Source organism: Mya arenaria, chromosome 17 (assembly GCF_026914265.1).
Source record: "Mya arenaria isolate MELC-2E11 chromosome 17, ASM2691426v1".
In the NCBI taxonomy this organism is placed as follows: Eukaryota; Metazoa; Mollusca; class Bivalvia; order Myida; family Myidae; genus Mya; species Mya arenaria.
In genome coordinates, this window is record NC_069138.1 from 15,070,188 (window position 1) to 15,082,636 (window position 12,449).

The 12,449-nt window shown below is 42.5% G+C and overlaps 1 protein-coding gene across 1 annotated transcript in view; it reads left to right on the plus strand.

Moving 5' to 3' along the window:
* Positions 1 to 2,038: 2,038 nt before the first annotated feature.
* Positions 2,039 to 12,449, plus strand: part of LOC128224835 (lysosomal thioesterase PPT2-like) — a 39,965-nt gene continuing 29,554 nt past the window's right edge. The window contains exons 1-2 of the mRNA XM_052934914.1: positions 2,039 to 2,225; positions 3,738 to 3,891. Coding sequence (XP_052790874.1) covers positions 2,064 to 2,225; positions 3,738 to 3,891 — 316 coding nt within the window. The 5' untranslated portion in view covers positions 2,039 to 2,063. The remainder of the gene's footprint in view (positions 2,226 to 3,737; positions 3,892 to 12,449) is intronic.

Consider the following 12,449-nt stretch of genomic DNA (forward strand, 5'->3'; position numbering starts at 1 on the left):
GAAGAGAGGGACAGATCTCGTAGCATGCAATATGACATTTGCCATGGACTAGGGTAGGCCTGAGAGCCAGGGGTAGAGACAGAAGAGAGGGACAGATCTCGTAGCATACACGATAACATTCGCCATGGACTAGAGTAGACCTGAGAGCCAGGGGTAAGACAGAAGAGAGGGACAAATCTCGTAGCATGCACAATAACATTCGCCATGGACTAGGGTAGACCTGAGAGCCAGGGGTAAGACAGAAGAGAGAGACAGATCTCGTAGCATGCACGATAACATTCGCCATGGACTAGAGTAGACCTGAGAGCCAGGGGTAAGACAGAAGAGAGGGACAGATCTCGTAGCATGCACGATAAAATTCGCCATGGACTAGGGTAGACCTGAGAGCCAGGGGTAAGACAGAAGAGAGGGACAGATCTCGTAGCATGCACGATAAAATTCGCCATGGACTAGGGTAGACCTGAGAGCCAGGGGTAAGACAGAAGAGAGGGACAGATCTCGTAGCATGCACGATAAAATTCGCCATGGACTATGGTAGACCTGAGAGCCAGGGGTAAGACAGAAGAGAGGGACAGATCTCGTAGCATGCACGATAAAATTCGCCATGGACTAGGGTAGGCCTGAGAGCCAGGGGTAAGACAGAAGAGAGGGACAGATCTCGTAGCATGCACGATAAAATTCGCCATGGACTAGGGTAGACCTGAGAGCCAGGGGTAAGACAGAAGAGAGGGACAGATCTCGTGGCATGCACGATAAAATTCGCCATGGACTATGGTAGACCTGAGAGCCAGGGGTAAGACATAAGAGATGGACAAATCTCGTAGCATGCAGGATAACATTCGCACGCATAGAATATTGTAGCCCTGAGAGCCAGGGTTAAAGACAGAAGAAAAACATATCTCGTTACATGCACCACCATGTACACATGGACCATGTTAGTCTTGAGAACCACGGGAAAATATTGTATCAAATAGGTAACTGTATACATCAATGAAACTAAATTAGGTCAAAGAAATCTTGCAGAACACCACTTAACAAACGCATTTAAAGCTGCTGATGTTGAACGCCGATTTTTCCTTTTTATATATATTAAATTAACGTAGATCGAGTCTGACGAGAGCACCAGCAAACACCAAATATATTCGAGTCCAATTTTGACGATCTACATAACATGGAAGCAGCGTACCGCGGTCTGTTTACGCTCATCGCTTCTATACTCGTACATGCTGAAATAATAGAAACTGTGGTGGAAGTTCTAGATCGTAAATTTGTTGACGGTTGACGATCATGAACAATCTCAAAATCACTGAATAAAGCCAGGCGACCTAATCCAAAATGATATTAACAATGAGGTTAAAAACCTTGTCATCACAGGATATGCGTGGCGGCAAGTTTTTTTTTCAAATATTTTAAAACAAAAAATATGTTTCCTATTTTACAAAAAATAAATGAAAATGTATATGTGCGTGTATGATCATGTGAATCGAAGGCAAGCTATCAGTTATACTATCAGCCGTGATGACCGTATTTGAAATAAATGAAATCACTGATAACAACATTCACAATTGATTACTGTATACTGCTAGTCAATAAAAACGCAACTCTTAAATACAACGTATTAGTGACATGAGGTTATTATATCCTAATTTACCTTGATAAAATTGAAAATGAACATAGTTTAAAGCTAATTTGATATACGCTCGACTACGTTTCCAGTGTAGTTAAAGGACAATACAAGGGCAATAAGAAGGTTTTCCAGGTGAGTGTTTAAACTGTGACCTGAGCGGCGGACCGTTTAACATCATCGCGCGTCACGTTCTAGTTCATACATGACTTCAAAATGCACCAACAGTCATGGTGTATGATAAATCTATAGTCCACTGTTAATATATCAGATACTGAATGTAATTTTGCCAACTTAAACGAAGCCCGCCAATAACTGACCAGGCCTTTAAATTGTGGTGCGTTACATTGACCTGTCGGTTTACATATCGCTGTTCATTATTGTGAATCTTAGCTTGATAGTGGTGTAGCCTGAACTCATATTTATTCATTATTTATTAATGAACATGTATTCATTCACTCTTCTGGTACGCGTGCTTTTCATTGCAACGTTGTTATTTCACATACCATCAACGTGTCACGCATACAAGCCGATACTTTACATGCATGGAATACTTGCCACCTCTTCTGAAGGCGACATGCTTAAAGGCTGGATTGTACAGGTAGGCGTATATATGTGTGCACATATATAATAAATATACTGTGTATAAGTGTGAACAAATAGTATGTGCTTGTTAAATACTTCGTAACTGTACATGAAAAAGGAATATAGGTTTCCTTACCAACCCTTCAAATAAAAATGGTATTATGACGTTGGCGTCTTCTTTGCATTCATCGATATGTGCAAAATATTTGGAAATCAAATAGAAAAGTAGTTCAGTTTAAGAAATAACCTTATAAGAACGTTCTATTTTCACCTAATTAAACAAGATCAATGAACATAAACTGCACCTGTATAAAATAAAACGGTTTCGAGAAATTCAACTTTTCCTATCATGCTAACGTTTTAGATAATCGGGTCCAAAAGTCAGTTTGTGCTTAGTATACATTTCAAATCTAAATATTTATGTACCTAAAAGAAACAATATTTCGGTACCTTATCATCGTCGAATACCCCCGATACACTACTGCGCCATGCGTCGTTGCGTACAGTGGGCGATTTGGCTAGAGAATTCGCGTAATCACAAATCAAGCAGTTTTATCGGTTCCGTAATGAAATGACATGAAATGAAACCTCTCCGGAAATTTAAATGAGCACAGAAACTCATTCTCATGTTTCCCTTTAAGTGTAATCTGGCGAAAGCTCGAATTAAAGTCGCTCCGCCTGAAAACTACAAATATTAAACAAGCTACTTAGACCCCTCGCCTGCAGATACAAATAACAGTACAGGATTATTGGAGTGTATTTAATTGTAACATGCGATTTCATTGACAGGAGAGCTGTATCCCCTTCCTCATGGTTATGCATATAGATAATATTTTGTCAGTCATTTTTAACAGAAGAAAGTACCGTGGTTGCCGATCATAGTACCGTAATATACTTCTTGAAATAGTTTAAGGACCACAGTTTGTTATCTGTATATCTTATATAGTGCCAAAAGCAATCAATTCGTTTCAGTAAAATTATATAGAATTAATGTTCACTTTTAAAATTCAGAAAAACCGCTAGTATAGAGACTTCCGCGACAAAGACTTTGATGATAATGTTGACATCATGATGGATGATGATGTATGATGATGATGATGATGATGATGATGACGATGACGATGACGATGACGACGACGACGACGACGACGATGACGATGACGATGACGATGATGACGATGACGACGACGACGACGACGACGACGATGACGATGATGTATGATGATGATGATGATGATGTATGATGATGATGATGATGACGACGATGACGATGACGATGACGATGACGACGACGACGACGACGACGACGATGATGATGTATGATGATGTATGATGATGATGATGATGATGATGATGATGATGTATGATGATGATGATGATGATGATGATGATGATGATGATGATGATGATGATGATGATGAGTGGTAGATAGAAATCATGACATGGTATATGTTTATTTTATATATTTACAATTATGATATATGAATTTACCTTTAATAACGTAACGTTTGTCGTCATACATTTTCAGGACCAGCCTGGCACGGAAGTGTTGAGCATAAACGCGTACAATGGCGCGGACAGCGTGGTCAATATTATGGAGCAGATTCAGGTTGTAGGCCGCCAGATGAAGACATTCATGGACAAACATTCGGGAGGCGTCAACATGATCTGCTTCTCACAAGGCACGATATCTTTTCCTTATGGTTTGGTTTGATTCCTGTTAAAGTGACCCGATATGCATCTACGAGCATATCCACAATAAACCTCCCAGCCACAGTTATAACACCTGATGTGGTGATTATGTAGTCATGTCTACTAGTTTAATCTCAAAATTACAAATAATAATAACAACACATATGAGATGTGGCCCCTCATTGCTACCGTTTAAAACACTCAGACAAGAGCAATGTTTTCCTACTTTATTCTACTGTTTCCAAAACTCGGACGGAAGGTGTTATTCCCTACATAATTTTGCCCTCTTAAGTGCGCCGATGAGTGGTTTGTCTCCACATGCTTTTTTCACCGTTTAAAAAACGCGGCTATATATGTCTCCCCCTTCAATTCCAATCGTTAAAGTACTCGAACGAGAAAAATGTTTTCCTACATAATTTAGAAGTTTACAATTCCAAAATGGGAATTATGTCTCCCTTTGTTATTTTCCCTATAAAGTACGCAGATGGGAAGTATGTCTCTGCCTATAATTGTACTGTTTCAATAACTCAGAAGGAAGGTATGTCTGTCCCTATTATTTTACCGTTTCATTAACTCAGAGGGGAGGTGTGTCTCTCCCTTTTATTGTACCGTTTCATTAACTCGGAGAGGAGGTGTGTCTCTCCCTATTATTGTACCGTTTCATTAACTCGGAAGGGAGGTATGTCTCTCCCTATAATTGTACCGTTTCATTAACTCGGAGGGGAGGTATGTCTGTCCCTATTATTGTACCGTTTCATTAACTCGGAGGGGAGGTGTGTCTGTCCCTATTATTGTACCGTTTCATTAACTCGGAGGGGAGGTATGTCTGTCCCTATTATTGTACCGTTTCATTAACTCGGAGGGGAGGTGTGTCTCTCCCTATTATTGTACCGTTTCATTAACTCGGAGGGGAGGTGTGTCTGTCCCTATTATTGTACCGTTTCATTAACTCGGAGGGGAGGTGTGTCTCTCCCTATTATTATACCGTTTCATTAACTCGGAGGGGAGGTGTGTCTGTCCCTATTATTGTACCGTTTCATTAACTCGGAGGGGAAGTATGTCTGTCCCTATTATTACACCGTTTCATTAACTCGGAGGGGAGGTATGTCTGTCCCTATTATTGTACCGTTTCATTAACTCGGAGGGGAGGTATGTCTGTCCCTATTATTATACCGTTTCATTAACTCGGAGGGGAGGTATGTCTGTCCCTATTATTATACCGTTTCATTAACTCGGAGGGGAGGTATGTCTGTCCCTATTATTATACCGTTTCATTAACTCGGAGGGGAGGTGTGTCTCTCCGTGATATTGTACCGTTTCATTAACTCGGAGAGGAGGTGTGTCTCTCCGTATTATTGTACCGTTTCATTAACTCGGAGGGGAGGTGTGTCTCTCCCTATTATTGTACCGTTTCATTAACTCGGAGGGGAGGTGTGTCCCTCCCTATTATTGAACTCGGAGGGGAGGTGTGTCTGTCCCTATTATTGTACCGTTTCATTAACTCGCAGGGGAGGTGTGTCTCTCCCTATTATTATACTGTTTCATTAAATCGGAGGGGAGGTATGTCTCTCCCTATTATTGTACCGTTTCATTAACTCGGAGGGGAGGTGTGTCTCTCCGTATTATTGTACCGTTTTATTAACTCGGAGGGGAGGTGTGTCTCTCCCTATTATTGTACCGTTTCATTAACTCGGAGGGGAGGTGTGTCTCTCCCTATTATTGTACCGTTTCATTAACTCGGAGGGGAGGTGTGTCTCTCCGTATTATTGTACCGTATATTAACTCGGAGGGGAGGTGTGTCTCTCCCTATGATTGTGCCGTTCAAGTAACTCGGAGGGGAGGTATGTCCTCTCTATTATTTTACTGTTTCAATAACTCGGAGGGGAGGTATGTCTCTCCCTATTATTGTACCGTTTCATTAACTCGGAGGGGAGGTATGTCTCTCCCTATTATTATATCTCTCCCTATTATTTTACCGTTTTATTAAGTCGGAAGGGGGGTGTGTCTCTGCCTATTATTGTACCGTTTCATTAACTCGGAGGGGAGGTGTGTCTCTCCCTATTATTGTACCGTTTCATTATCTCGGAGGGGAGGTGTGTCTCTCCCTATTATTGTACCGTTTCATTAACTCGGAGGGGAGGTGTGTCTCCCTATTATTTTATCGTTTCAATAATCGAAGCGGAGGTATGTCTCTCCCTATGAATGTGCCGTTCAAGTAACTCAGAGAGGAGGTATTTCTCTCCCTTATATTTTACCGTTTCAATAACTAGAAGGGGAAGTATGTGTCTCCCGTAACTCGGAGGGGAAGTATGTCTCTTCCTAAAATTGTATCGTTTTATTAACTCGGAGGGGAGGTATTCCTCTCCCTACTATTGCACCGTTTCATTAACACGGAGGGGAGTTATGTCTCTCTCTATTATTGTATCGTTTTGTAACTCGGATGAGAGGTATTTCTCTCCCAATATTTTCCCTTTTCATTAACTCGGAGGGGAGGTATGTCTCTCCCTATTATTGTACCGTTTCATTAACTCGGAGGGGAGGTATGTCTCTCCCTATTATTGTACCGTTTGATTAAGTCGGAGGGGAGGTGTGTCTCTCCCTATTATTGAAACGTTTCATTAAGTTGGAGGTGAGGTATGTCTATCCCTATTATTGTACCGTTTCATTAAGTCGGAGGGGAGGTATGTCTCTCCCTATTATTGAACCGTTTCATTAACTCGGAGGGGAGGTATGTCTCTCTCTATTATTGTACCGTTTCATTAACTCGGAGGGGAGGTATGTCTCTCCCTATTATTGTACCGTTTTATTAAGTCGGAGAGGAGGTATATCTCTCCCTATTATTATACCGTTTCATTAACTCGGAGGGGAGGTGTGTCTCTCCCTATTATTGAAACGTTTCATTAAGTCGGAGGGGAGGTATGTCTCTCCCTATTATTGTACCGTTTCATTAAGTCTGAGGGGAGGTATGTCTCTCCCTATTATTGTACCGTTTCATTAAGTCGGAGGGGGGGGGGGAGGTTGCCTCTCCCTATTATTGTACCGTTTCATTAAGTTGGAGGGGAGGTATGTCTCTCCCTATTATTGTACTGTTTCATTAACTTGGAGGGGAGGTATGTTTCTCCCTATTATTGTACCGTTTCATTAACTCGGAGGGGAGGTATGTCTCTCCCTATTATTGTACCGTTTCATTAAGTCGGAAGGGGGGTGTGTCTCTGCCTATTATTGTACCGTTTCATTAACTCGGAGGGGAGGTGTGTCTCTCCCTATTATTGTACCGTTACATTAACTCGGAGGGGAGGTGTGTCTCTCCCTATTATTGTACCGTTTCATTAACTCGGAGGGGAGGTGTGTCTCTCACTATTATTGTACCGTTTCATTAAGTCGGAGGGGAGGTATGTCTCTCCCTATTATTTTACCGTTTCATTAAGTCGGAGGGGAGGTATGTCTCTCCCTATTATTGTACCGTTTCATTAAGTCGGAGGGGGGATGTCTCTTCCTATTATTTTACCGTTTCATTAAGTCGGAGGGGAGGTATGTCTCTCCCTATTAATGTACCGTTTCATTAAGTCGGAGGGGAGGTATGTCTCTCCCTATTATTGTACCGTTTCATTAAGTCGGAGGGGAGGTGTGTCTCTCCATATTATTGTACTGTTTTGTAACTCGGATGAGAGGTATGTGTCTCCCAATTTTGTACCTTTTCGTGAACTCGGAGGGGAGGTATGTCTCTCCCTATTATTGAAACGTTTCATTAACTCGGAGGGGAGGTATGTCTCTCCCTATTATTGTACCGTTTCATTAAGTCGGAAGGGAGGTGTGTCTCTGCCTATTATTGTACCGTTTCATTAACTCGGAGGGGAGGTGTGTCTCTCCCTATTATTGTACCGTTTCATTAACTCGGAGGGGAGGTGTGTCTCTCCCTATTATTGTCCCGTTTCATTAACTCGGAGGGGAGGTGTGTCTCTCACTATTATTTTACCGTTTCATTAACTCGGAGGGGAGGTATGTCTCTCCCTATTATTTTACCGTTTCATTAACTCGGAGGGGAGGTATGTTTCTCACTATTATTTTACCGTTTCATTAAGTCGGAGGGGAGGTATGTCTCTCCCTATTATTTTACCGTTTCATTAAGTCGGAGGGGAGGTATGTCTCTCCCTATTATTGTACCGTTTCATTAAGTCGGAGGGGGGATGACTCTCCCTATTATTTTACCGTTTCATTAAGTCGGAGGGGAGGTATTCTCTCCCTATTATTTTACCGTTTCATTAACTCGGAGGGGAGGTATGACTCTCCCTATTATTTTACCGTTTCATTAACTCGGAGGGGAGGTATATCTCTCACTATTATTTTACCGTTTCATTAAATCGGAGGGGAGGTATGTCTCTCCCTATTATTGTACCGTTTCATTAACTCGGATGGGAGGTATTTCTCTTCCTATTATTGTACCGTTTCATTAACTCGGAGGGGAGGTATATCTCTCCCTATTATTTTACCGTTTCATTAACTCGGAGGGGAGGTGTGTCTCTCCCTATTATTGAAATGTTTCATTAAGTCGGAGGGGAGGTATGTCTCTCCCTATTATTGTACCGTTTCATTAAGTCTGAGGGGAGTTATGTCTCTCCCTATTATTATACCGTTTCATTAAGTCGGAGGGGGGGGGGAGGTTGCCTCTCCCTATTATTGTACCGTTTCATTAAGTTGGAGGGGAGGTATGTCTCTCCCTATTATTGTACTGTTTCATTAACTTGGAGGGGAGGTATGTCTCTCCCTATTATTGTACCGTTTCATTAACTCGGAGGGGAGGTATGTCTCTCCCTATTATTGTACCGTTTCATTCAGTCGGAAGGGGGGTGTGTCTCTGCCTATTATTGTACCGTTTCATTATCTCGGAGGGGAGGTGTGTCTCTCCCTATTATTGTACCGTTTCATTAACTCGGAGGGGAGGTGTGTTTCTCCCTATTATTGTACCGTTTCATTAACTCGGAGGGGAGGTGTGTCTCTCACTATTATTTTACCGTTTCATTATCTCGGAGGGGAGGTATGTCTGTCCCTATAATTGCACCGTTTCATTAACTCGGAGGGGAGGTATGTCTCTCACTATTATTTTACCGTTTCATTAAGTCGGAGGGGAGGTATGTCTCTCCCTATTATTTTACCGTTTCATTAAGTCGGAGGGGAGGTATGTCTCTCCCTATTATTGTACCGTTTCATTAAGTCGGAGGGGGGATGTCTCTTCCTATTATTTTACCGTTTCATTAAGTCGGAGGGGAGGTATGTCTCTCCCTATTATTGTACCGTTTCATTAAGTCGGAGGGGAGGTATGTCTCTCCCTATTATTGTACCGTTTCATTAAGTCGGAGGGGAGGTGTTTCTCTCCCTATTATTGTACTGTTTTGTAACTCGGATGAGAGGTATGTGTCTCCCAATTTTGTACCTTTTCTTGAACTCGGAGGGGAGGTATGTCTCTCCCTATTATTGTACCGTTTCATTAACTCGGAGGGGAGGTATGTCTCTCCCTATTATTGTACCGTTTCATTAAGTCGGAAGGGAGGTGTGTCTCTGCCTATTATTGTACTGTTTCATTAACTCGGAGGGGAGGTGTGTCTCTCCCTATTATTGTACCGTTTCATTAAGTCGGAGTGGAGGTGTGTCTCTCCTTATTATTGTACCGTTTCATTAACTCGGAGGGGAAGTGTGTCTCTCACTATTATTTTACCATTTCATTAACTCGGGGGGGGGGTTGTCTCTCCCTAGTATTTGACCGTTTCATTAACTCGGAGGGGAGGTATGTCTCTCACTATTATTTTACCGTTTCATTAAGTCGGAGGGGAGGTATGTCTCTCCCTATTATTTTACCGTTTCATTAAGTCGGAGGGGAGGTATGTCTCTCCCTATTATTGTACCGTTTCATTAAGTCGGAGGGGGGATGACTCTCCCTATTATTTTACCGTTTCATTAAGTCGGAGGGGAGGTATGTCTCTCCCTATTATTGTACCGTTTCATTAAGTCGGAGGGGGGATGTCTCTTCCTATTATTTTACCGTTTCATTAAGTCGGAGGGGAGGTATGTCTCTCCCTATTATTGTACCGTTTCATTAAGTCGGAGGGGAGGTATGTCTCTCCCTATTATTGTACCGTTTCATTAACTCGGAGGGGAGGTATGTCTCTCACTATTATTTTACCGTTTCATTAAGTCGGAGGGGAGGTATGTCTCTCCCTATTATTGTACCGTTTCATTAACTCGGATGGGAGGTATTTCTCTTCCTATTATTGTACCGTTTCATTAACTCGGAGGGGAGGTATGTCTCTCCCTATTATTTTACCGTTTCATTAAGTCGGAGGAGAGGTGTGTCTCTCCCTATTATTGAAACGTTTCATTAAGTCGGAGGGGAGGTATGTCTCTCCCTATTATTGTACCGTTTCATTAACTCGGAGGGGAGGTGTGTCTCTCCCTATTATTGTACCGTTTCATTAACTCGGAGGGGAGGTGTGTCTCTCCCTATTATTGTACCGTTTCATTAACTCGGAGGGGAGGTGTGTCTCTCCCTATTATTGTACCGTTTCAATTACTCGGAGGGGAGGTATGTCTCTCCCTATTATTGTACCGTTTCAATTACTCGGAGGGGAGGTATGTCTCTCCCTATTATTGTACCGTTTCAATTACTCGGAGGGGAGGTGTGTCTCTCCCTATTATTGAAGCGTTTCATTAAGTCGGAGGGGTGGTATGTCTCTCCCTATTATTGTACCGTTTCATTAACTCGGAGGGGAGGTGTGTCTCTCCCTATTATTTTACCGTTTCATTAACTCGGAGGGGAGGTGTGTCTCTCCCTATTATTGTACAGTTTTATTAACTCGGAGGGGAGGTGTGTCCCTCCCTATTATTGAAACATTTCATTAAGTCGGAGGGGAGGTATGTCTCTCACTATTATTTTACCGTTTCATTAACTCGACGCGGAGGTATGTCTCTGCCTATGATTGTGCCGTTGAAGTAACTCGGAGGGGAGGTATGTCCTCTCTATTATTTTACCGTTTCAATAACTAGGAGGGGAGGCATGTGTCTCCCTATTATTTTATCGTTTCAATAATCGAAGGGGAGGTATGTCTCTCCCTATGATTGTGCCGTTCAAGTAACTCGGAGAGGAGGTATTTCTCTCCCTTATATTTTACCGTTTCAATAACTACGAGGGGAAGTATGTGTCTCCCGTAACTCGGAGGGGAAGTATGTCTCTTCCTAAAATTGTACCGTTTTATTCACTCGGAGGGGAGGTATTTCTCTCCCTACTATTGTACCGTTTCATTAACACGGAGGGGAGTTATGTCTCTCCCTATTATTGTACAGTGTTGTAACTCGGATGAGAGGTATGGCTCTCCCAATTTTTTACCTTTTCATTAACTCGGAGGGGAGGTATGTCTCTCCCTATTATTGTACCGTTCCATTAAGTCGGAGGGGAGGTATGTCTCTCCCTATTATTGTACCGTTTCATTAAGTCGGAGGGGGGAGGGTTGTCTCTCCCTATTATTTTACCGTTTCGTTAAGTCGGAGGGGAGGTATGTCTCTCCCTATTATTGTACCGTTTGATTAAGTCGGATGGGAGGTATGTCTCTCCCTATTATTTTACCGTTTCATTAACTCGGAGGGGAAGTATGTCTCTTTCTATTATTGTACCGTTTGATTAAGTCGGAGGGGAGGTATGTCTCTCCCTATTATTGTACCGTTTCATTAAGTCGGAGGGGTGGTATGTCTCTCCCTATTATTGTACCGTTTCATTAAGTCGGAGTCGAGTTGTGTCTCTCCCTATTATTTTACCGTTTCATTAACTCGGAGGGGAGGTGTCTCTCCCTATTATTGTACCGTTTCATTAACTCGGAGGGGAGGTGTGTCTCTCCCTATTATTGTACCGTTTCGATTACTCGGAGGGGAGGTATGTCTCTCCCTATTATTGTACCGTTTCATTAACTCGGAGGGGAGGTATGTCTCTCCCTTTTATTGTACCGTTTCATTAACTCGGAGGGGAGGTGTGTCTTTCCCTATTATTGAAACGTTTCATTAAGTTGGAGGTGAGGTATGTCTATCCCTATTATTGTACCGTTTCATTAAGTCGGAGGGGAGGTATGTCTCTCCCTATTATTGTACCGTTTCATTAACTCGGAGGGGGGGGGGTATGTCTCTCCCTATTATTGTACCGTTTCATTAACTCGGAGGGGAGGTATGTCTCTCCCTATTATTGTACCGTTTCATTAACTCGGAGGGGAGGTGTGTCTCTCCCTATTATTGAAACGTTTCATTAAGTCGGAGGGGAGGTATGTCTCTCCCTATAATTGTACCGTTTCATTAACTCGGAGGGGAGGTATGTCTGTCCCTATTGTTGTACCGTTTCATTAACTCGGAGGGGAGGTATGTCTCTCCCTATTATTGTACCGTTTCATTAACTCGGAGGGGAGGTGTGTCTGTCCCTATTATTGTACCGTTTCATTAACTCGGAGGGGAGGTATGTCTCTCCCTATTATTGTACCGTTTCATTAACTCGGAGGGGAGGTGTGTCTCTCCCAAT